The following is a 26,264-nucleotide window of genomic DNA, read 5'->3' as shown; positions in this document are numbered from 1 at the left end:
TCGACATTATATCCCCTGTTTGTTAGCAGGGGTGCTTACTTAAATCCCTCCTCTGCAGTGCCAGAGTTGCTGATATCCTATGAACTGTGGTTTTCTATCTCCCGCTAGACTTCAGCCAACCTTCTCGACTGATTTCTCAGGAAGTACTGATCAATGTGATGACCTTGCACTGGGAACATCCAGCAGGCACTGGGATGGTTTGCAGCAAAGTGTGAAGCAGCTGGTATGAGAATAAGCACCTCCAAGTCTGAGGCCGTGGTCCTCTGCCAGAAAACAGTGGATTCCTCCTTCCAGGTAGGGAATGAGTTTTTGCCCCAGGTAAAGGAGTTCAAATATCTCAGAGTCTTGATCATTTATTTCTTTATTTAATTTGGATCCCCATTAGCTGTACCCTGGACCACAGCTAGTCTCCCTGGGGTCCAGATCATGAGTGAGGGTAGAATGGATCATGATAATGAAAGGTAGACTGGTTCAGCATCAGCAGTGTTGTAGGTGTTGCTGGACTGTTGTGGTGAAGAGGGAGCTGGAAAACAGCTCTCAATTTACTGGTCAGTCTTTGTTCCAACCCTCATCTATGGTCATAGGATTTTAGTACAGACCAAAAGAGTTAGATTGTGGATACAAGCGGTTAAAGTGAGATTCCTCAGGAGGGTGTCTGCACTCAGCCTCAGAGACAGGGTGAGGAGCTCAGACATTCAGAGGGATCTCAAAGTTGAGTTGCTGCTACTTCATATCCAAAGCAGCCAGTTGAGGTGGTTGGGCATTTTATCAGGATTCCTTCTGGTAGCCTCCCTGTGGAGGTCTTCCAGGCACGTCCAATTGGGAGGAGACCCTTGGGCAGACCCAGAACTCACTGGAGGGATTACATATCCCACTTGGCCTGGGAGTGCCTTGTAATCCCTCAGGAGGGATTGGAAAATATTAATGGGGTGAGGGATGCCTAGTAATGATGGGGATTTGGGATTTTTTTTTTTAGTGATCCCACTCGTTTGGCTCAGCTCAGCAAAAGAACTGGTTCTTTTGGCTCCCAAACGGCTCTTCCTTCAGGTACCAGTCTTGCTTCATTTGACCTGCCAGTTTGAGCAATTTGACAACATATGATTGATATTTGGGCAGATATTTAACTTAAACTAAACTGCTCAATTTTTAAAATTTATGAAAATATCGTGTAACTTTTCAAAATCTACTGTCTCTCCAAAACATCTGGTAGGTCGGATGAAATCTGCTCACTGGCTGGGATGTATGACAGAAAACCTTAATGGTACAACATCAAACATGAATCCTTAATGCATGGTGTGCCTGTGGTAGAGGATAAAAGATTAGCCCTACTAATCAGTCAAATAACACATAGACACACACAATCTATATACATATGATAATAATAATAATAGTTATAAAAATATAAAATGACTCTCTAACGGGATCCGACTCTTATTGTTCACATAAAAGAGCCAGCCCTTTAAACCGGCTCGTTCACGAATGACCATCACTAATGTCTAGGTTGGCTTACTTCACCTGCTGCCACCGTACCCCGAACCCGGGCTTCAATTCAGTAACTGGAAAACCCCCTTTGTACTGATGGCCACAATCGTCCAAATTATTTATTGCACAAAATAAACAGTTCAATAAAGAATTTGGACTTTTGGAGCCCTGCAGTGTGCGAGATGCTTTCGGTTCACTTCGTGTTATTTCTGTTGTTAAGTCTTTTCTGCAAGTCATTTTAGTGATTCTAATAACAAGCCTCTTCAGTAAAAGCCTTATTTTGGAGATATGTAGACTTTATTTTGTGCATCAGAGGAAGATGGACTGCTTTTGTCCTTATTAAACATTTCTACATGTAGAAACTACTGTGACAACTGTTTTTAGAAAACAATAAAACTGTCTTTGTAGCTTGCTGATTTTGATAAAAACTTGATAAAAATGGTTGTGTAAAAATCCAACAGCCCACCATCAGATTCTCAGAATGTCTTCAGCCAGCTGGTCATTTAAGTTCTGGTCTTCAGTGGGCAGAGTGAACCCCGCTGAGGCCGGCTGACTTTGTTTTGAGAAGCCCACGAGCGGCTCGAACATGAAAAGCCTCCGCTCCTGCTGCACCTTCACTGTGAACAGCAGAGAGGAAGTTCCCTCCTACCGCATAACGTAAACTTGGCTCCAATAAAAGCATCCGTTGGCACCTCGCTGGACAACAGGAAATCTTTGTTTACTGAAAAACATCCCGTTGTTGGCCTCGGGGCGTATGACCTGTAGCTGCAGAGTCACACAGCAGCCATGGCGGAGCCCCGTATTTCATCCTGAGTTTACTGAACAAAGCTGCTATATCCTTAAGATAAACAAGCACTTCATAATGTATGTGAGCATGTATACTTACTGCAGCATTTCTGCGTCAGACACTCAGGCCTTGGCTGTTTTTAAAGTGCCTTTAGGTATGTATTGTTTAACTGACACTCCCATGGTCAGACGCCTAAATACCTAAAGTTAGAAGAACAATTGTCCAAAAACATTTCCATCTTAATAAAGTTAATACTGTTACAGTATGCAGTTTATTCCTTGATAAACACATTTTAGTCTCTTTGGTCTACCCAGTCAATGGGTTTTTATTACATTTCCAGCAACAGATCCATTTCATTCACAGTAAAAGTTCAACTCATTTACATTTCCAAACATTATATTCTCACATACATGAACTATATACCAGAGAATGGGTATATATGATTGAGTAAATACACTTTTAAATGCAAACTTCATATTAAACTGTGTGAAAGCAGGTGGTTCTGCAAAGATGAAGGAAATAAAACACTAAAAACAGAGTGAAGGAGTTACAGTTTGATGCTGAGGGTTGTACTGCAGTGGACAGTGATATAACTATTTTGGAGTGGGCAGGAGCGACAGCATGACAGACTTTTAACTTTACAAACCAACTTCTCAAAATGACCACAAATAGAAGTGAAAAATGATAAAAACAGAGGGTGGTGTTGATAACACATAGCAAGGGAAAGCAACAAGACTATAATCAGTGGACTGCTCCAATACTCCCATGTTAGCTCAGTGAAGACGGCTCTATTTTAGAATAAGGTTGTGGAAATTTTATCATGTTATCTGCCACACAACCTCATGAGAAGCCAAAGGAATGTAGCTTTTTCTTGCCCTGAGAGTTTAGAAACCACCTCTAAAAACTGCTTCACAAGTAATCTGATAGTCTTTAACAAAGAAACATGTGGCTCATTTTGTTTAAAGGAATAATTCAAGGTCTAATGTTTCTGCTAACACCAGGACAGGATTCCTGCAAACATCTTAGTGAAATTACACAGAATAAAAGCAAATCTTAAAAAGGACATATTCCACCTTTCACACAGTGGTCCACTGAAATGTCTGTGATGTGCTTGGGTTAAAATACAATGTAGATCAAGGACCAAAGGAGGTTAAAAACAGCTCTAAATAGCCTTTCTTATAATGCTTTTTAGTGACTGTCTCTTTAAATGCAAATGAGCTCCTTCTCATCCTGCCCGTTACACTTCCATTGCCATGGGTGCAGTTTTATGGGTGAGGAAACCAGGTAAGGGGCAGCTTCTTGGGATGCACAGTCAGGGTAGGGTGGATGGGCTATCTGGCATATTGGGCATATTCCAGTGTTAATTTCATTGACTAAAACTATTTGTCAACAGCCTTTTTTTCTGTGACAAAAACTAGACTAAGACTAACAAACATAGATCTGTGATGATCAAAACCTACAAAAAGTACGTTTAGTTTTCGTCAAGATGATGAGCTAGATCTCTTCTGTCCCTCTCAGCAGTCCCCAGGTTTGGCAGAACATACTACCATGACTTAGTACCAGATTTAGCTCTGGTATCAAGCACCTGGGCATGACTGGTAGGAAGGCTGACCACTGGCGGGCTGCTGTCAGTATGTGCTAAAGGCAGCAACAAAGCTGAAGAGGAGCGGGGAAGCAGACAGTCCAGAAATTTTTTCCATTTGGGGCTTCATTTCAAATTTCCAGGGCTCACTATTGGCCTCCTTGGTTGTGTGGCACCCTTGGTAACAAGTTATACTCGATGAAAACACTTGTACATTTTTCTGATATTTAAGGCCAATATATCATTTATCTTGCAGTCATGTAGGGCCAATTAACTGTAAATATCAACAGAGGTTTGCAATATGATATTTAACTTTTTAAGCGAATATCTGCTGACACCTAACCTGACACGCCAGATGGATTTGTTTCAGACATCCATCTGGAACATTCTGTCTGTCACAGCTTCACGGGCCAATCAGAGCAGCAAAACACGTGATGATTACACTCTTGCCAAATCCGGTCGGGAGAAGGGCAAAAAAATTGTTTCTGCAAAGACAACAACTCACTGCTGTTCTTTTTTCTTCTTTTAACAAAGAAATGTCGTCAAGTTCTGATAAAACCGACGCTATAGCAGCATCCACGCTAATCTCTTCCACCATAATCGCACCGACCTCTTGTCGCTGCTTGCCTACGTCACAACTCTGCCATGCCGGAAACTACTTCCCCTCGACGCTAATTGGTCCTGTCACTTTCTAACCGGGCACAAACTGTTCAAATGGAAGCTTTGCAAGATTAATTCACCAGTGAGAAACACAGAAACGGGCAAATCCATTTTCTTTGGAAGGTTAGCTGATACCGACATCTTGCTGATAATATTATGTATCCCTAGCAGATATTAAAATTAATCCCACCGTGACATCACAATGAGCAAAAATTCTGAACAGAGAATCAGATTTTGTGTTTTCAGACACAAGGGCATCTTGAACAATATACTTATCTGACATTTTGTAGGTTTGTAGAGACTCTGGATACCCAAATGCATGCCATTCAGAGCAAAGATTCGCTAAAAGTTTCAACTTACAACTGTTTACAACCGACCACCCTGCAACATTCAAAAGCATATAAATTCCCACCACTGCAACTGGGAGAGATGCTGCATCATTTCTGTAGCAACAACACTCTGTCCCCACACTTAAACTGTCAAGGACACAGCAGTTCATGCACACAGCACTCAGCTCACAGCACTGCCTCTCTCTCCTCTCTCACAGATTTGTAGTTTACCAATGTATGCCATTAATTTCATGTTTTCTGTACTTTTATCATCAGGATAATACCTAACATTAGGATGTATGATTCCTGCATGAGGGTTATCCATTCCCCTTTATCATCACCATTGTAGCATTGCAGTTAATTTTTTTAGCACATTTAAACAAGCAGTGCAAACAAGGCTTTGCTTCAGTCTTGCCTCAGACAAATTCAGCCACTGCAGCGTTGACTTTTCCATATATTAGCTTGTACAATGCTGTGCTTGCTGCTTATGTGCACAGCTGATAGAGGAGACAGGAGTGCTTACTGGGCTAAAGTTTCATTTCATTTTCATTTTCAAAAATTACGGCATGATTTTCTCTGATTTGAACCAATATTTTTTGGCATTTATCCATTTCACATTTATCTGCTTATAACATCCACAAACCAGCTGTTGGCAACTTGACAAACTCAATTGTAGGCAACATCATCAAGCTGCGACGGCTCAGTTCACACAGCTGCAACTGTCTACTATGACGGTTTTATTGCATTGCAATTCTTTGGTCTGAACTAGGCTTTAGTTACATCTTTCTGTGCCCCAGCACACTTACATATTTAATCCGTCCTCAGTGTTAGGTGGCGATATGTCTGCAGCTGGTTTTCAAATCCACCAAGAATGCCATGGCAACAACTGAAGTTGTGCTTATTTATGATATGATATTTTTAGGATTTTTGAGACACCAACAATGATGCAGCTCAGATGAGGAAAAGGGCCTATGTCTGAGTCAAGAGATGTTTAGAATTTGCTTTATAACTCTATTCGCTGATGGTTACCCTGTACTTTGGCCCAGTTACATTCACATCTCCCATATACCTTGCCCAAGGGCACATCATGCCAAAGCCAACCTCTGCATGCTTCCCAAGAACGGTGTGCTTATGCTCGCCAGACCTTCAGTTAAAGTGTCCTAGGACCCAAGCCCGTGCCCCTAATGTGAAACCACCCAAAGTCTGATAGCCATGCCCACAAAAAGCCAAACAATAGTCGGATCAGAAAAAGGAGAGGTGTTCTTTAAGCTGGTTTATTGCAGTTATGTGAGTCTACTTGCAGTCAGATTTTTGTGATTGCTACGTAAGACTCTCAAGCTTTATTCCACTCTTATTTTTACTATTTCAAGTCGAATTTAATTTGTGTTAAATTCTAATTAATGCACAAAAACATCTAGGAGATGAGCTTTTAAACTCTCATGTCAAAATGGCACAGGGTGCACAGTCAAAGTGATGGGCAACAGCCTTAAATTTCATCTTAACCCAACATAATACTTCTAATTACCTCTGCAGATCAACATAAACACACTAAAGCTCATGGTGAGCTGTTGCAAATACAGCCTACTTCACATTTGTATAAAACATGTGGAGATGAAGATCTATCTGAAAGTCAAAGAGCGTGTACAGTACGTGCAGTACCTGAGGTCAAGTCCCTTTAAGTGGCTGGTAACAATATCTGGTACAATCAGTTTTTGGTCAAGGTGCGTTTACATTTCATCAGTATCTTCACTCTCAGTCTTCTCTGTGCAGTTTATTCCCCTCCTCCACGTTCTGGCCCTCTGCAGGATGAGCTGCAGCATTTCTGGCGCTGGGCCTGAAGTTCCTCCTCGGACGGTGCTCTGAGAACCAGTTGGAGATGGTCATGGCGAGGCGGAGGAGACCCAGGCTGATGCAGTGAACCTCCGAGGTGATCGGGATGTCCGAGAAGAGGGCGTGGTCCCGGGACATGAGGGCGCTGCGGCACTCAAAGTCTTTGACAATGTTGAGGATCTCTTGGCGCTCTGCCTGTCGCATCATGCCCCGAATGTTGAGCAGGGTGGAGACGTGCTTCTTCCTGTGGGGAGGAAGGATGTGGAGAGGAAGAGGGGCAGACTGGTGTTAATGGAAATCAGGTCTGTGTGGTGTCGTCAAACACTGCCATGACTCTGAGTAAGAGTCACAGCTCTTTGAGTCATAACGTCTTATTCTGGGAAGGAAAAGAACTTTGGCTACACTTTCTATAAATAGGTACGACTTATTTAGCTTTTTGACTATCTGATCACTCAGTCAATAAATGATTGGTTGTCATGACAAATTATCTTTAGGCCTTTAGGATCAACTTAGTACTGTACTTATGCATTTAATTTCTTTGTTTTCGTGTTTATTTTCTGTCTGCATTTGTACTTGGTTTTTTAATTCAAATTCTTTGTTCGTTAACTTTTTAACTTGCCTTAAATTTTCCAGTTATTAACATTTTTAAAAAGACTTTGCAATTTTCAGTTAAGCCTTATTCTGCCAACAATCCACAAATAAAAGACAATTGAAATGAATGACTAAAATCTGTGTCTGTCTACCTTGAAATGACAGGCAAAAAAACCCTGAAATACAGGAACTATCGCAGAATAAACCATCTAAAATGAAGGCCAAGAGCAATGACTCTGGTTGCCCAGTAGGAAGGATGAAGCATCACTATTTAGAGCATATATGACATTTTACCTGAGCACTATTTCATTATTATTGCATTCAACATTGATTTAACCAGGAGAGAAGCTTGTTGAGATTAAAAAAAATCTCCTCAAAATGGAGTCATTTTTGTTACAAAACTTGAGCGCATTTTAATATTTTCAGGACGCGTTTTCTTGATTTTGGGCTCCAAACTTTCTATTTTAACCTACCTTTGTGTTCAGATTTTCTCTGTGCTCAAAACGTCTGCTTACTCCAAAATCGTTGCTCATTTAAATTTTGGGTATTCCTGCTTAAATCATTATCCTCCTACTCAGGTTACTTCTGTTTGCTTGTGAGACTGCCACTCTCTGATTTTCCTCTGTGCATGCATGCAACTTTCTCTGTACGTGCTCAAAACTTTACCAGTCCACGTACGTAACTTTCTTAGCGCACTCAAAACTTCCTCTGCACATGCTCAGAACTCTTCTGTCCTCATATGAAACTTTCTATGTGTGCACCAAGCGGCAACCTCCGGTCCTGAAAAATGAAGCCAATGCAGAAGTGCAAAAAAATGCAATACAGCAAGTCCACTTAAAAAGCCAGGTTTTACAGTAGAATACTGGTTTACAGCCTGGTTCAAAAAACCAAACGTGTCTCATTAGCTAATGTCTTCATGTGCTCTCACTGTACGGGGGGTGAATTTTTTTGTACCACAATGGTTTAGATTACATTTAAGAAAAATCTCAATGCGTACTGATTTGCGCGCCTAATTTGACTGACAGCTCAACAGGCAGAAGCTACGTTTCTTGCTAGCTATCTAGCTGACAGGAAGTCGAGCTTAGTGGACGGGCCGTAAAACTTGCTCTGTGCACACTCAAAACTTTGTCTGTCCAAGTAGGAAACTTTACATGCGTATGCTCGGAACTCTTTTAGTAAGAAAATTTATGCACAAAACTGACATTCAGAACTTTCTCTGCCCACAAGAGAAACTGTCTGTGCACTCAAGATTTTTCTACTCATGTACAAAACTTTCTCTGCAGGCTCCGTACATAATACTGCTCTTGAACTTTTTTAATGGATCCACCAATAGGAAACAGTGACAGCATTGATTGCTACACTAGTGACTTAGAACACAGAAGAAATATACAGGAGTGCATGTATAAAATGACCCAGCCATTTATCCCCAGTTATGTGACAGCATCTACGCTTTTCAGAAATTCATGTTTGGTTGTTTACTCTGTGAGTAATCCAGTTAAGGTTAACTATTTAATGAAGAGATTTTCTCAAATGGTTTTTCTTTTGCTTTCACTTTGTAATTTGCGCTGTTAGTCACTGAGCTGAGACAAAGGCTAGACTGAGAAAATCCCTTCACATTCTCTGCTCTGACCTGATTTCTTCACCTATAAATGACTTTTCTTTTATAAACAAAGGCTTAGCGGAGCTGCATAATTGATGGATTGATTGATTTTCCATGTGTCGGCACAGTCAAGTGTGAATGAATGGACTGAAGGAAGGAGCGCAGTCTTTGATCTCCTAAAATACCAGCAGGGGATGCCATACAGTAAACAAAAGGGGCTGAGCCAAGCAGTGAGTTAGCATGTCTGCAGGCCTGAACTACTATGTTCTGCTCTCCTCTTTACACTTCTCCCCCTTTGATTCAGAGTGTGGCACCAGTCTGTCTCCTGCAGGGTGGCAGGATCAGGAAGTACTCGGCAGCAGCTTCCTGTCTGCTCCACGGAGGGTAATGCGTCACATGCGGTCGTAGGTTGCCGACCGTCACCTGAGTCTTAAACTGTGCACAAACAGCCTGAGCGGCTGGGACTCCCCCTCGAGGCCTCTCAGCCTCATCTATTCTCAAAACAGAGCCGTGCTCCTCTCCAAAAATAGCAAAGTTAATGTAGATATGTTTCCGTGCTTCTTTTCCTTGTTTTGATCCATTGTGACAAAAAAAAACATTCATGGTCTTACATTTTTCTTCACTCTGGCTAACGGCCAAACACAACACTGTGAATGTGTGGCAGTAAGCAAAAAAGAATATAGGACCTCTGGGGGTACAGTGAAGCGAATATCTGTTTTTATAGATGCTTCCTGGTGGTAATAAATATGTTCTAACACTGTTAACTTGTTTAAGCCTCACCGAATATCTGGGAACTCTTTCACCAGCACAGCAACCTCCATCTGGATGGAGGGTGTGTCCTCCAGCACAATGATGTCAGCCAGGTGGCTGATGACGCTGTCCAACCAGGATGAACTCGAATCCTGCAGACACAAGACAAAGAGCATAGCAACTGTTTATCAAATATGCAACAAGCATGATTTAATATCATAACAAAACTCATCACATGGCAACCAGTACGTCACCAACTGGTTTCTGGCCAGATCATGATTAAGATCCTGAAAATGGCACCTTTTCAGTTGTTAGTCTCTAGAAACAGAGTTTACTTGTCAGATAAAAAGCACTCTGGGTTTTCTAGGCCCAATGACATTTAATTACAGTGATGCAACCATCTGCAATTACAAATCTAGAACAGAGTCATTATTGATCCAGTTGATTTTTAAAGATGTTTACTGATTTTTTTTTACAGTCCTTACTAGATGGCCCTTAGGTAAGGAGGGATTTTTTGTAGCATTTTTCAGGCTTAAATATCTGGCACCTCCACTGACAAAGAGCAACCCATCCAAGGACTGCCAAAACAATGCCAGCCCCACCCTTACTGGATAAAAACATTATATAAAACATGAATGGTGGTAAACAGGAAAGATGGGGTCTTCAGGGATATAAAAGATTAAAATATGAAAAACAAAAGTTTAACTGTTAGAACGAGCCCAACAGCCACTGAGTTATACATGAAAACAATGACTTTCCTGAAGAAAGACAGGCATCATATCGTTATAAACTTAAAAATAGTTACTGTTGTTTTTTTTTAAAGTCCATTCGTACTCTCCATTAAAACTTGATGACTTGTAACCAGAGATGTCAGAAACTTGCATGGATTTCAATCATGTTAATTGAGCGGGATCTTTAAATATTTTTTAATGCATTAGTGAAGAAGTGAAGAATCAAACAGGCAGGCAGATCACAGCTCTTGCTGTCACAGAGAGTTGACCCGCTGGCTTTCTTTCATACTAGCACTCGTGTATGAATTCAGTCTGATACAGCAGGTGGCAGTATCCATGTAGCTGGTTTACAAACCTGCCAAGGAGAAGATAAAAGAAGTAGCTACCATGGCAACCACTTGGGTCATGACCTGCCACCATAGATGATTTTAAGTCAGCAACATCGCCCTTCCTATCTACTCATCTACGTGCACCTCAGTGGATTAAATGGGTTCACACTGTGCAGATACAGTGGTTTTGATGTGACAAGAGATTTTTATTGCCTTTCTCTTCTCTCTGGCTCCAACTTGTGTTCATTTGTAACGTGAGTCATAACAGATCGTTTGTTGACTTGATTCTGAGGATTTCCACCTTTTACTGAGGAAAAATGTGAACAAATCAAGTTTAGTTTTTACAATGAGGTTGTTTAGCTGATACGACACTCTGTCCTGTATCCAGGCGAAGTTCCCAAGTGGGCCTGGTGCCAGGGCACAGCTCTTTTGCATTCACACTGATCAAAACCAACTGGACTTTGGGCTCAAGTGCACTTGAAACTGGGACTGGGCCCCCTAGTGTGAAAGCCACCTAAGTTAGTAAGAACCAGTAGCCTGTTGCATCAGCTATTCCCAAGTTCTGCCTTAAGTTATGGTGTAAAATCCACACTAAACCCTATGTTGAAACTAGTTAAGTTCTAAGTTGTGTCATTGTTCAGTTGCACCACAGAGACATAAAGTTGATCTTAATTAGTAGAGATTTATGTCCAAACTCACCAAAATATTGTCACAGATGTGATGTTTTCTCTTACTTTAACCAATCAACGAAAAGCATTTTTTAACCCAGTGTTTGCTACAGATGCTAACGGCTAAAAATAATGTATGCTAACTGCCGTCACCGTCAAGGCATGTCATATTGGAATGTGAGTATTGTGAAGCCTACAGCCTAAACCTAGAGCCAGTATAAAATAATAACATTAATATCGAGAGGTGAAATCACTAATAACACGAGATAATTTAACAGTGGATGGCGGAAATAATCTCCGCCCATGGAAAACAACAGTGTTTCTGATCATGGAGAATGCAGTGCTGACACCAAATTGCCGGTATATCCTCAACTCCTAATCATCCTCTGAGTTATCCTGTCTCTCAGAGCTATCACTATGACAGTCATATTCTATGGAGGACTTTACACCTAGTAGTGGGTAGGTGTAAGATTTAAGTTAGAACATAAGCCTACATTGAAACCATCACGGCTGGTGCAACACCTTAAATGTTAGGAGCACATAAACTACGTCATCAGTAAGAACTTACATTCAAGGCTACGTTTGAACTTATGCACAGCTGGTGCAACCCATAGCAGGTGTAGAAAGTAACCAATTACATTTACCCAAATAAATGTAATTGAGGTTTTTTTGGTACTTTTTTGATTGCAAGTTTTACTTCAGTATTTTGACTTAAGTAGGTTTTAAGAAGAGAAACTCTTCTTTTACTTGAGTACAATACCCTTTTTCCACTTCTGTTGACAACATAGTAGCAACGAAAGAGAGAGAGAATGATTCCACATCACATCCATAATGCACTTGGGCATTGTGTTTAGATGTGTTTTATGTATGTTGTGTTTGAGATGTTGCCTGCCTGGGGTTTACTGCTCATGTTTCTGGTGGATTGATGTTTTTGATGTGAGACACACATTTGCACTATGTGTGAAGATATCCACTGAGTTAGAGTTCCCACCTGTTCTTAAGGTGTGTCTGAAGGAAGCAGAGATCATCTTCTTCAGCATGCATTTTCAGAAGTTTCATTTAGCTATATGTAGTGTTGACAAACAGACACGTTTAAAGTTATGTGTTTAACTCTATATGGGTTTTATTAATGGGGCTGCACAGCAGTGCAGTTTAGCACTGTTGCCTAACATCAAGAAGGTTCCTGATTTGCTTCCCGGTCAGGACCTTTCTGTGCGGAGTTCGCATGTTCTCCTGTGCATGGGTTCTCTCCGGGTACTCTGGCTTCCTCCCACCACCAAAAACGTGGTCAATAGGTTAGGTGACTCTAAATTGGCCATAGGTGTGAGTGTGAGCGTGCCTGGTTGTCTGTCTCTCTATGTTAGCCCTGTGATTGACTGGTGACCAGTCCAGGGTGCCACCCCCGCACCCCCCCACCCAATGACAGCTGGGATAGGCTCCAGCCCCCTGCGACCCCCAGTGGGATAAGTGGTATAGAAAATGGATGGATGGGCAGGTGGGTGGGTTTTAGTAACTTTCAATTTGTCTGTGTTATTTTATTTTTAAAGGTGTGACTTTGCCTGAACAACATAGTTGGAGATCTGTTCTCTTGTTGTTATAGCATGGCAAGGAAAGATACCATTTCACAGCACAGTAGACAGATGATGCATGGGAGAAGCAAGTTAATTTTTCAAAAGCAAAAGAATTAAGCAGGTAAACTCCAAATATTCACACGTTGGAGGACTCTGACTCAAGTACTACGACATCAGGCCTGATGTATGGCAGCAGAAACAACAAGAAGTAAAAGTCTGACTAAATTTGTGTCATCCCTTTTTAGAATTTTCTTGTTGCAGACCACAGGGAGTGTTTTTTTTTTTTTTTTTTTTTTGAGAAAACAGAGTTATTATCAATATTCATATTCAACTTTAAATAAGAAAATGAAAAAATGTTTAAGCTCGAGAACAGTTAAAGAAAAATTAACATTACTCTGTTTAGAAACAGAATAAAAACTACCTGTTATATCTGCCACCATAACCTAAATGTTGAATAAGGTCCAAAATGAAGTCAAAAGCAAGATCCTTTTCTGGTAGACTTCCATATAATCTGACTTCTTTTATTAGTAAGAGCAGTCTGCTACTAGACTTTCCTCTTCCTACAGTTCTAGCTTTACTGTTGCACTTGTTATTCATTACTGTGTTCCTCCGATAAAGATGTTTTTACGATGATCTAGTTTAAGCAGGGAACAATCAAACATCAAAGAAAGCACAAATAATGTCTCTAAGGGCCCGGGGACAAACATGGAGGTGATTTATTTAGTGAAAAACAAAACCCCACCTCTGTTGTTCTGGGTCCTGTTGTTCCTTCAAACAGTCCGGATAAGAAAGCTAAATTCTTTGGCCTGGCATCCTCTAAAAATAACGCCGTCTTTTTTAGACAGCCATTAAAAAGCCAACCCCACCTCACACCCACAAGTTCCCTGTTTCCACAGACACTTCTTCCCACTCCTCTGCAAAAAAAGGCCATCAAGGCCATCCCAGAGCCACATCAAAGCCGGCCAGCTGACAGGAAGAGGAAGATCCTTCTGAACACAGCGGCTTCCTGTTGTCAGCCGAGGTGACGGACACTTGTTTGAACTCCGGCACAGAAAAGGGGGCAAATGCCAAACTGTCAGGTCTCGTTGTTTAACAAAGTCTTCCTCCCTCCGCCGAGTGCTAACGTAAGCCGGGATCATCCATCTCCATCTCACTGACGGCAGCCATTCCTCAGAGCTCACTCCTGTATCAACACTGTCAGAGTTATTCCTGACCCGGGAAGCTTCAGGGTCAGGCTCCATTCACAGTTTTCACACTCTGCGTTCGCTGGTTTTAACCATCAGCGTTTTGGAATAAGTAAAAACACTCAAATATGCAACAATACTTCCTGCTCCTAAAGACTGGAAACACTGAATCCCTCTAAATCTCTCCTCTTTGGTGGCATAGTGAGACTTTAGTGTAGACTCACCAGATCCTTGAAGAGTCCTTTCAGCTGTTTGGCCTCATCTTGCAGGCGGATCGCCATCCTTTTCCTCATCTTGGAGGATGTGCAGATGACCCGTCCACGCATGATGGCTCGGACGTACTCCACCAAGACCCTCCGGTGAACCTCACCCACCAGCGTCTGTCAATTATCAGCAAAAACCCCCATCACTGAGTAAACACTGTTCAGAATGTAAACATGTGTATCACTCTGTCTGCTGGATCCAAGAAGTTTCACTCGTGCACAAAACTCCTGAAAATTTCTACAAACTTGGGAGTAAGCAGCATTTTTATTCTGGCTTTGCCACAAATATTTCCTGCCAATCCCCAGAAATCCTGTGTGAATTCTGGTGAACAAAAATCTAAACTCAGCAGGATATATTCAGCAATATTCACATGTGAGCAGTGATAACATCGCTATCCTATGACTAGTATGTGACTGATCAGACTGTTGTTCTCAATTACAATTTGTGTTATTATAGCTGATTTACATTTTTCTGCTCTCTGAAACGCTCTGATTGATACCATGAATACATCCAAGCACAGGTGGTGTTGGTATATACTTAAAATGGGAAGGTTTAAGAAGCAGGCTGTTCTGAACTTTTTTCTAAAATTTGTGATTGTGAATACCTGATAAGGTGGAGCGTCCATCCTTCTGAACTTCTTGAAGTGCTGTTTGACGCTGGCTTCAATGGCCTCAAATGCCTCTGTGTTGTTCAACCATTTTCTCTTGATCAGTTTGTCAAAGAAAGGCTGCAACAAAAAAAGAAAAAGCATCTATTCAGGGGTTGCACTGATGTGAACACTGAGTTACTCGTACTTGAATATCTCAGAAGTGACTGGGACTTAAACTCATTAACAAAAGACAACTGACATACTCCACGTGTGTAAAGTTAAGACATAAACACATTTTACTTTGAGTTTCTAGAAGGCACATCAGTCCTTAAAAGAAGTTAGTTGCATTTATATCACAGTCGACAATTTCTGCCACTCACTTCTGTTTTTGTCTGAGCTACAAAATTCAAACGTTTTATCATTATATTATATTATATTATATTATATTATATTATATTATACAAAACATTGTACATAAAGCAGAGGGGTATCCAAGTATGGTATTTCATTTTTACTCATAAACGCTAGTTCCAAAAAAATGGGACACTGTAAAATGTGGCTAAAAGTATTTAATTGAATGCAGCACAAAGACAAGATGGGGCTGTCAACACTAAATGAGTTAATCTCGATTAATCAAGGTCCACAATTTGTGCACTTTTTTTTTTAAATAACAATTTTTTTGTTCCCTTGAACACACTTATCTTTAGGCACTGCAACATCTCCCTGCAGCCACGGTGATAAAAAAAATGAGTCCACCACAGCTCCTTAATGTCTCATTTTATATATAAAAAAAACCCTTACAAACAGCTAAGTGGACAAGTCAGAAGTCAACTGAACCTTTTTCATGATCTTTCATTTCATTTTCAGTCTATAACAAGTTCCTTTTTTCATGGTTAAGTTCATGTAATAGTTTCTGATCTACCTATAGAAGCAGGTCTGTATACAAACAGGAAGTCATTAACCTTTAGTTTAGAAAAATCAAATTGACACAAAAACAGTTTAAAATACAAAATACTGGAATTTTAAAATGTATCAAAAGGGCTGCAATTAATCATGATCAACTACAGTAAATCTACAATTAATCACGATAAAATATTTTAATCTTACGATGCAGGCATCATGTTCCAAAAAAGTTGGGACAGGGTCAAGAAAAGACTGGCCCTATAAAAACAAATATTGATTGTTTGACTGGAAAAGTTGTGGAATGCTCAAATCACCTGGAACATTCCACAGGTAAGGTTGTTGGTAACAGGTGATGGTGACATGATTGGGTATAAAAGGGACATATCTGGAAGGCTCAATCAATCCCTCACTATCAGAAGTGGTGCATCCAAGCGTTTATGTACAACATTTCCAATTTTTGTAACTGCAAGGTATTTTGCCGTTTGGCCACAGCTCAATGGTAATTTTCTGTAATATCAAAATATTCAGAGCAACTGGAGGAATGTCTGTACAAAAGCAGCAAGACTGAAAACCAACACTGAATGTCCATGACCTTTGACCCTTATAGTCGCACTGCACTGGAAACTGGCATCATTCTGTGATGGATATTACCACTTGGATTCAGGAGCACTTGTGTTGTCAGTAAACCCAGTGCAGCTCTGCACCTACAAATAAAAGTTAAGACTCTACCATGTAAAGACAAAGCTATCTATCAACAACAGTACAGACTTCTCTGGGCCTCAGGTAATCTAAAGAGGACTGACCTAAAGTTGAAAAGTGTACTGTGGTGAAGCAAGTCTGTTTATGGAAGGATATCAAGTCCTAAAGAGGAAAAGAACCATCCAGATTGTTATAGAAGTTCAAAAGTCTGCATCTGTGTTGGTGAAGAGGTGCACTAGTGCCCATAGGATGGATCCCTTACATGTCTGTGAAGGTACCATTAATAGTGAGAGGTAGATACATGTTTTAGAGCATCATATGCTTCCATGTGCAGTACTTCAGCTATTAGTGTTTTCAATCTCCAGATACTAACAGAATGTTGTTTGAAGAAAAGGTGAATAACAAAGTGGTAAATATGCTCCTGTCTCAACTTTTTTGGAACATCATATTTAGAATGTGTGTATATTTCAAAGAAAGAGAACGGTATCTTGTCTTGTGCTGTAATCAGTTGAGCAGAGGTTGAAAGGATTTTAAAATCATTGTATTCTGTTTTTTGTCATATTTCACACCATGTCCTAATTTTTTTGGAATTGGGCTTTGCAGATAATTGCAAGAGTCTTAGTTCATGTTATCCACAGGTGCAATATGACTGTGTTCTAATTACCAGCCCAAGTGTGTTTATTCTGTATGTCAGAGCTGTGTCTGTGCATTTTAATCTGGGTAAGCGTCAGGCGTCTGTTTGTGTGATTTTGAATAAAATCTTTGACTGGAAGATTTAATTTCATTCTACTAGAGCTCCTCTTAGACAACATAATTTCATCATACATCCCTGTACAATGATAAACTTGTTCTGTTGTACAATGATTCTGTTTTTATGTGACTGAAGTCCTCCAGTCTGGACCAGCTGATTGCTCCTGCTCCTGGTGTGTGTTTAAAATAAAGCCATCATTATGGACAGAGATGAGGCCTACTCACCCTGATGTGGTCAAACAGTCTGTCAGTCAGCACCCTCACTGACTGGTTGATGATCCGGTCCAGAGACGAGTTAGCTCTCTGGGATGACTCTTCACTGCCCTGTGGGTCACACTGCCTGCAGCGCTCCACCAGGGATCTATGGGGACACACTAGTCAGTAAGATGACCATAGAAAACTAATGCAACCAGTAAAAATAATCAAAACTCTTTCAGTGGGAAAAAGCAATCATTTCTCAACCTGAGAGGAGGGCAACAGTTGACCAGAGCGATGGTCCTGGAAACATATCCTTCCCCTCGATCTCCAAACTCTGCCTGAGTCTCATGAAACATCTCCACTTTCCTCTGGAAACTGGACACAAAAAGATTCTATAAGAGCCGAATGTTCTCTGACATGAACAATAACCCGTAATCATTAGGACTCTACACATGCTTAAGTACATAATTATACCTCCTGTCAATCACAAAATATATCATCATATATCATGGAAATTGTGTTTGTGTGCATTTTTTCATATTTGTATAAAAGCCCAACAGTTATTTTGCAATGCACCTCCTTGATGTCAAGTCTCTTAAATCATCATCCACTCACTTGTAGAGAAAGTCTGACAGTCCAATCAGACTGCAGCGGGCCACTCTGGCCCCAAGGAACTGGTTCACAGATGTTGATCTGTCCAAGTCCACCTTTAATCTCTGGAATCAAGCACACATGATGGTTAAGGCAGCTGTATCTTCTCAGAAATCCCTATGATATAATTAAAAAGTTACTTTTTAGGAGTATTTCACTGTAAAAATTGTTGTTAACGTACCTGGATGACTGAACGAGCCAGGTGAGACTGAAACTCTTCTATGTGCAGAGTCTGGGCCCATCGCCTCTCTTCTTCATCCAGAACCTGAATCAGATCCACCGTCACCTTCTCCTGAAAATCAAGGCATAAATGTAGAAAATGTCTATTTAATTGACTGTATAAAACATGGACACAACTATTTGGCTTCATGATGAGAGCAACACAGGAATCCTTAACACCTGCACTCTTTCTGATGTCCAGGAGGCCTGAGTCTACCTGCTGCCATAAAATCTGACTGTGCTGTGACACTGCCCTCAAACATTAAGGGTTTCAAATGTTTTTTCAGTGCATATGACCAGGAGAGAAGAGAAGGGAGAGAAGGCTCAAGATGAAGCCTAAGGAACTAAATTTTGGCACCCAAAATGTCCCCATTAAAGGTGCACTCACACCAAGGCATTCATACCGTACCCAGGAACCCTTGCGCCCCCACATTTGTTTGACTAGTGTGATCTCTACACCATGCTCAAGCATAGAACACTTCATTTACCCTGGCACAGATGGGAAAGATGGCGTTTCTGCATTTTGGGCATGATGCATAATTGATTCAACCATTTCTGTTGACTATCTTTTTACACAGGTGCAGATTTTTGCAGAGGATATCTGACCGAGACAATCATGCTTTACCAAGGCATGGGGCAACTGGCCCAAGTGTGAGTGTGATCTCCAAGAGGTTAAAGGGGTTGCAGCACTGGTTGTTTCTGATTTGTCAAATATCTGCAGCATACAGATGAAAGTTTGCTGGTCAGCAGAGCATTTTGCAGTGGAAAAAGACAGTAATTTGTGTTAAATTTGGCACCCTCTAAGGACAAAATATGTAGTGAGAGGTATTTCTCCTATAAAGCTTTAGTAATTCAGACTTGGTCATTTTAAAAAGACTGAACCTGGATCAGGTAGCTCCAATTTAATATTTCTTTGAAAAGCCAGGTTATCTGTGAACTGGATTACGTGATCCTTGGTGGAACAAAGTGGATTAAAAAAATCTGGATCGTTTTATTCATGCAAGCTCTAGAAATAAAAGTTCTGAATTCTTTTGGAGGCAAGTTGCTGTTGATAAGTCACTGAGCGCAGATATGTAGCAACATCTATCTATCCAATCATCCAAATATGATTACATCTGAATCTGAAGAGACAAGAAGAGCATGGTCAAAATGCAAAACCAGATGGTGGCAGTACAGTGGCCATGTTTTCTTATATACAGATATGATATTCATTTAAACTATAAAATGATTTCAGTTCTGGACAATATCAGTGCTTTTCCATTATTATAGATATGTTAAACTGACCTGAGATGTAGGGACTCATCCATTTACTGTATTTTATATTAGTAAATAAAAGTTATTACCTCCAAATGATGACGGTATGTATTGTCATTTATAACCTACAGACTTAGATGCATTATAATGTAACTTTGTGTTTAATCCTTCTCATATTTATCCCCTTAAACTAGTTAACTAGCCTTTATCTTGCAGGATTCAACACAGATTTCAAGATTAAATAACTATGTTTCAATAAATGGGTTTACAATAAATTTGGGGCATTTTTAACCTGGCATGCCAGATAGACTGGTCCACATATACATGGCATGGGATATGTTTCACATTCATCCACCAAACCTTGTACAAGGGTTCTGTCACATTCATTCAGGGCCAATCATCCGTTTTCTTCCGCTGGGTTGCATTGACAGCAGGCTAAGCAAGTCAGCCTTCACATCCCTCTATCCAGGGACACTTTCCAACTCTTCCTGGGGGATCCCAGGGTGTCTCAAGGCCAGATGGGGTATTTAATCCCTTCGGCTAGTCCTAGGTCTCCCAGTCAGATGCACCTCAAAGACCACCACGGGCAGATTATTCAAAGGCTTGAACCAACTCTACTAGCTCTTTTCTAGATGAAGAAGCAGTGGTTCTACTTCAAGATCCGTCCAGATGTCTGATCTCTAAGACTGAGCCAAGACACCCTCCTGAGGAATCGCATTAAGACTGCCTGTACCAAACATGTCCCTCTTTTGGTCATTGCCCAGAGATCATGACCATAGTTGAGAGTTGGAACGAAGAACGACCAGTACATTAAAAGCTTTGCCTTTCACCCTTAGCTTCACAACAGTACAACATCTGCAATACTGCTGACGTTGCACCAAACCATCTGTCAATGTCCCGGCTCATTAAACCCTCACTCTTGAACAACCCCCTAAAATACCTCAACTCCTTTACTTGAGGCAAAGACTCACTCCCCACCCGGGGCATAAAACATGATAAATCTGATAGCATTGATATGTGTAATCTAATTTTCCAGAGATCAACCTTTCAATAGTCAGATTTCTCACCCTGACGATACTGATGCAGTCCTGCTCCAGCCTGTCCACGGTCTGCTGGGGCAGGATGGGCTCCAGAGAAGAATAACTGATGGGTGTAGCAGCTCCAATGGTTCCAAGGACATCCCTGAAAAATACAGATTATTAAAGCTTAGTTTCCATGTTTGTTCTGCAAGTTTGAATCTTAATGTCTGAGACCCATACAGGTCTTCATTTAAACCCTACCTGTTGTAGATGTTATAGAACCAGTCCAGCAGTGAGTACACGTCTGTGATCTGAAGTGGTCCACTGGTGATGGTTCGAAGGCGTTTGGCAACAGCTCGATGGTAACTCTCCACATACACCTGGAAAGCAGCAAACTCTTCTGGGTAAATGGACACAGCGTTCCTCCTGGCTGCATCCAGGTCATCCACCATCCGACCCCTGAGACGCTCCAGGTACGAGGCCAGCTGTCCCGCCTGGGTGTCCACTTGATGAGGCAAGCTCCAGTCTGCAGCCTCCGCCACAGCCTGCCTCCACTTCACCTTCAGTCGACGGGGTCGCTGGCTGGACTGGATCTGCGGCACCTCTCGCTCCAGTTTGGTCTCCTCTCGGAGAGCCCAGGCAGCGTCGGCATGCTCCTCCTGCTGGATCACCAGCACCACCAGGCCAAGGTTGGGACCAGCGCTCGGTTGGCGGAGGGATTCCCGCACTACATCCCACATCTCTCTCTGCAGGGCCTCATACAGGAGCTCCACGTCTTTAGCCTTCCGCCTGCTTGAATCCAGGGTTGCATTGGAGCTGAGGGATTCGTCTAAGGATAAGGTCGATAAGGGGATCAGACTGGGAGGGGGGCTGGGAGGAATGGTAGGAGTGAGGCTCGGGGTCGATGAAGCTGGCAGGAGGGACAGCAGCTCACACTCTCGCTCCAGCTCCTGGATGTGGGTGTCAGCGAGGAGAAGGTCCCTGTGGTTCACCAGCTGAAGGATCTCCAGGACTGTGGGGAGCAAGTGAAGGAAAAGAAGGAACAATTATGTACAACTCTCACAAACTGATGCATTTCCTTAAAGACAGGCTTAAAAGGAGGCTGTGTGTGATTGTAAAAAATAACTTGCTTTAGAGAAGGTTGTGTGCAAAAGAGGTTTAATAACAACAGATCTTTTAATTCCTAGTTCACTTTTTTGTTTCACTTGCATGACAGAAGGTTATACTTACTAAAGAGGTTTTGTTACTATTGCAAAGTTTCACAGGTTTACTCAAAGGATTTTCATGCTCTCAAGAAAGTTTAACTTACTTTAGAGAGAGGCAGAGGAAGTTAAAGAGAGAAATAGTCGTACAAATGATTTTTGTGCTCATAAGAAAGATTTACATGCCTATTCCAAGATTTAAAACTTTAACATGCGTATTCAAATCATTATGGTGCTCACAGGAAGGTTTTACCTGCTTCTTTAAAGGACCTTGTGCTCAAGAGAAACCTTTACCTGCTATTACTATATTTTTGAGCTCCCAAGAGTTTGACAAGCTCATGCTACGTATTTTTGTGCTTGTGAGGAAGTCTTACTTTCTTACTCAAAGACATTTCCTGCTTATAAGAAAGTCTTACATGTTAACGTGAACACTTTTATGCTTGAAAGAAAGTCTTACCTGCTATTTGAAGGAATTGTGCAGCTGATCATTTGGTATGGTTGTTTGAAGGATTTTTGTGCTTGTGAGGAAGTCTTTTTGGAACAATTTCAGCACCCATGAGAAAGTTCAACATGCTAATTCAAAGGGTTTTTGGGCTCACAGGAAAGTTCTACCAAACATTTGAAGGATATTTTTGTTAACATAAGTGAGTAAGTGTAAGTGTTTGACATGCTTGTATGACTGATTTTTGCACTCAGAGATGTTTCAAATGCTTATTCAAACCATTTTATCTCTCTTGACATAGTTTTACATGCTTATCTGAAGTAGTATTAACCTTGCAAAGCAGATGGATACGCCCGTTTCCTTGTTTTTCACTGGCGAATCCATCTTGCAAAGCTCCTATCTGAACCGTTTGGGCCCGGTTAGAAAGTGACAGGACCAATCAGTGACAAGGGGCAGTACTTCTGGGTGCAGCAGAGTCGTGACATATGCAAGCAGCAACAAGAAGCTGATGCAGTTATGGCGGAAGCCAGCGTGGATGCTGCTAAAGCGCCAGTTTTATCAGAACTTGATGACATTTCTTCATAAAAAAAAGAATAAAGAACAGCAGTGAGTTGTTTTCTTTTCAAAAATGACAAAAGTCACGCACTGACATGTCTTCCATGACCACGGTTTGAGCTATGCAGCTCTCTATGGAGTTTACCTCTCGGTTGCGGCCACGTCACATGTTTTGTTGCTCTGATTGGCCCATAAAGATGTTACAGACAGAACGTTCAACCAATCACCCTCCAAGGTTTTTTCAAAGGCTCTGCCCTTTCCCAAACACTGTCTATGAGAGGTTTTCCAGATCGATGTGTGAAATAAATCCATCTGGCATGTCAGGTTACGCTTTAGCAGCATCCATGCTAATGTCTTCCGTCATACTTGCACCAGCCTCTTGTTGTTGCTTGCTTACGTCACAATTATGAATGTACTGCCCCTCGACACTGATTGGTCCTGTCACTTCCTGACCTGGCCAAAACTGTTCAGATGGAAGCTTTGCAAGATGGATTCACCAGTGAGAAACATGGAAACGGGTGAATCCAAGATTACAATTTAAATGCTAAATCAAAGAATTTTTTATGCATATGAGAAATCTTTCGAAATAACACAAGCTTATCCGAAGGATTTGTGTGTCTGTTTTGTTTGTTTAAATGTTTTTTTTTTGTTCATAACAAAGTTTATATGCCTAAGAAAATGAGCAGTATGATGCCTTAACTGCAGCTAAATGATTTTCCTTCTGAAAAAGTTTTTCAAGCTTGTTCTAGTGAATTTTGTGCTCATGAGATGCTTAATCAACTAATCATTGTGTTTTCATGAGAACTTTTTACATGCTTATTTGAAGTTTTTTTGTATTGCAAGATTATTTTCGTTCCCTATGAAAATTTTTTGAATGCTTTTTAAAGAAACTTTTGCTCTCAAAAAAGTTTGTCATGCTTCTTGAAATGATTTTTGTGCTTATGAGAAAGTTTTACTTGCATCTTGTTGATTTTTGTGTACATAAAAAAGTTGACATGCTTTTTCACAGGTTTTTTGTGCTTATGAGAAAGTTTTCCATGCTATTTGAAGGAATTTCGTGCACACGAGAAAAGAATACATATGTTCATAGTGGATTTTCACGCTCATGAAAAAGTTTTACATGCTGTTAAGAAATTTTTACCTTCATGCAAAAAGTTTCTGGCTAAGGACGAGGTGTTTATGCTCACAAGAAAATTACACCTGCTCATGACAACGTTGAAAGTTTTCTGAGCACAAGAGAAAGTTTTTGTTTGCTCATAGAAAGTTTTGTATGCTCACAAGAAAATTGAATATGCTTACAAGGGGATGAAAATGTTTTGCATGCTCCAAAGAAAGTTTTCTGTTTTTTTGTGCAGGTCAAACTTTATCTCTCCTGCTCTCTGAGATGATAAATGATCATTAAACTCTTCCTATGGGGCAGGATGTCAGAAACTTTCTGGTACATGCAGTTGTGTCTGGTGATAAGAAACTATCTCGTGTGCCATGTGGTACCCTCATGTGAGTACAGGAACTTCCCCCTGCCCACAGGATAGGTTTTAAGATCATTTCCCATGTCCACCTCAGTTCTTCTGTCCATGTCTCCACAGAGGCTCCGTATGAAAATATCTGCTTTCAGGTTAATGAAGTTGTCGTGCTTGTGTCTGATTGACAGAACTGGGTTATTGTTGCTCATTCTTCTATTCCTAGCGAGGTTCCCTGTGGAGTCTGTGAACAGTAGCTCGGTTAAACTTCTATCTGGAGGAACCTGGGGCTGGAGGAAGTGCGGTCATTTCCTGATTTCACAGTCTGCTGGTGATTGAACCCAGTGACTCAGGGATCTGGGGACCTCGCAGCCTCATCAGAGAGTTGTCTAGGATTGGGAGGAAGTGCTGCTGAAGCCAGGAGGTGCAAAGTTCTCCAATATCATTGGAAATAAAGAGATATGCAGATATGCTAGGACTGATTTTTACACCAAACACCAGGGTCGTTTGTCTGATCAAACTTGGAGAAATAGTAGAAATGTTGATGGAAAAAGGGAGATGTTTTTGCTCTCCTCCCAGCTGCCTTCAGTAAGAGTTTGGACTGGCTTCACTTAGAGTTAACAATGATAATAGCTGCCTGTGGGTCTCTACATGATTCAGCACTCTGGGGCAGGACACGCCTACTTTATCATGTTTTGTTGCTCCGATTGGCCCATAATGAATGTGACCGTTCATCCAATCACCCTCTGAGTTTTATAGAAGGGTTCTACCTTTTTTAAAAACACTCTCTATGAGCTGTTGCCCACATGGATGTGAAATATTCCCCATGCCATAAATGTATTCAACAGTCTATCCGGCGTGTCTGGATACCTGAGAGCGGCTCTCTGGTTTTCACCAGCGGCTCCTCCTCCACCGTCTCCTCCTCGGCCTCCTGTGAGGATGCCTTGTCTGACATGGACTCCCTCTTCAGCTTGCCCAGGCTGATCCTGAGGAAGGAGGGCCGCCTGGACGCCTCCACCTCACTGTCGGCGCACAGGTTTCCACAGGGCAGGCTCTCTCTGCGCTCCTCTTTACGACGACCCGTGAACCTGCAGAGCATCCACAGCAGACAGAGAATGAATGAGTGCAGCCTGTTCGATTCACTATGACGCATGCACTCCCTACCTCACAATAGGACTTATGTTTGTGTTGTACATTGTGGCTTGTTAGCAGCGCTACTGGAATGCCACTCATTCACACATCTGTGAAACTGCGCTGCTGCTGCATGCCTCAGTTAAATATAGTCCCATTCAATGAGTACACAACGCACCAACCAAAAACAAAAGGGGTTCCGTGCATCAACAAGTAGCTATAGCTTATTACATAACTCTGCAGGAAATAAGCACACTATAGCCGTCCTATTATTGACCTGCAGTGACCATGTGAAGGATTCCTCACATTTGTAGAAACCAGCTGTTCCGACATGACTACACTCTTGTTTTATAATAATCTTTAGCGATTGTTCCAGTATTGCATTTTCATTTTATTGATTGCAGTGGAATTTTTTCTATGATTGTTAAAAATGCTCTTTTGTACCTACCTTGAAAAACATTTTTTTTTTTAATCTCTATTCCAACCTTTTCTTCCATTTTTCTAATATTATCTATTTTTATAGTTAGACCTCCTCATCCCCACCTCTTTGTCTTTTTCTAGGTTATCTAAAGTTACAAAAGGAGTATGGGGCCAATATTTAAGTTAAGTCAGAGTTTATTAATCCATGAAGGGAAATTTACGGTTTACACTCTATTGTAGAACATGCTACACACACATAGACTGAATTACATGCAAATACACTTGCACATGTCAAAGTCAAAACTTTGCTGCTCTCATTGCAGCGCTCCCATGAGCTGTTGGGAGTTCATTACCTTGCTCAAGAGCATTAAGATAGTAGTCAGCTACCAGGCCAAAGTGCAAAGTTGGTCTGAC

At 41.2% G+C, this 26,264-nt stretch overlaps 1 protein-coding gene across 1 annotated transcript in view; it reads right to left on the bottom strand.

The window, feature by feature from the left end:
- Nucleotides 1–2,578: 2,578 nt before the first annotated feature.
- Nucleotides 2,579–26,264, bottom strand: part of exoc3l2a (exocyst complex component 3-like 2a) — a 34,500-nt gene continuing 10,814 nt past the window's right edge. Inside the window, exons 3-13 of the mRNA XM_041801049.1 lie at nucleotides 25,170–25,387; nucleotides 20,902–21,652; nucleotides 20,689–20,803; nucleotides 18,330–18,440; nucleotides 18,113–18,213; nucleotides 17,762–17,872; nucleotides 17,525–17,660; nucleotides 14,963–15,085; nucleotides 14,319–14,474; nucleotides 9,642–9,763; nucleotides 2,579–6,914 (exon numbers count right to left, since the gene is read on the bottom strand). Of these exons, the coding sequence (XP_041656983.1) occupies nucleotides 6,593–6,914; nucleotides 9,642–9,763; nucleotides 14,319–14,474; nucleotides 14,963–15,085; nucleotides 17,525–17,660; nucleotides 17,762–17,872; nucleotides 18,113–18,213; nucleotides 18,330–18,440; nucleotides 20,689–20,803; nucleotides 20,902–21,652; nucleotides 25,170–25,387 (2,266 nt within the window). The 3' untranslated portion in view covers nucleotides 2,579–6,592. The remainder of the gene's footprint in view (nucleotides 6,915–9,641; nucleotides 9,764–14,318; nucleotides 14,475–14,962; nucleotides 15,086–17,524; nucleotides 17,661–17,761; nucleotides 17,873–18,112; nucleotides 18,214–18,329; nucleotides 18,441–20,688; nucleotides 20,804–20,901; nucleotides 21,653–25,169; nucleotides 25,388–26,264) is intronic.

This window comes from Cheilinus undulatus, linkage group 12, assembly GCF_018320785.1.
Source record: "Cheilinus undulatus linkage group 12, ASM1832078v1, whole genome shotgun sequence".
NCBI classification, from domain to species: domain Eukaryota; kingdom Metazoa; phylum Chordata; class Actinopteri; order Labriformes; family Labridae; genus Cheilinus; species Cheilinus undulatus.
Note: the sequence above shows the minus strand (reverse complement) of the source record. Positions and strands in the feature narration are given on the sequence as shown.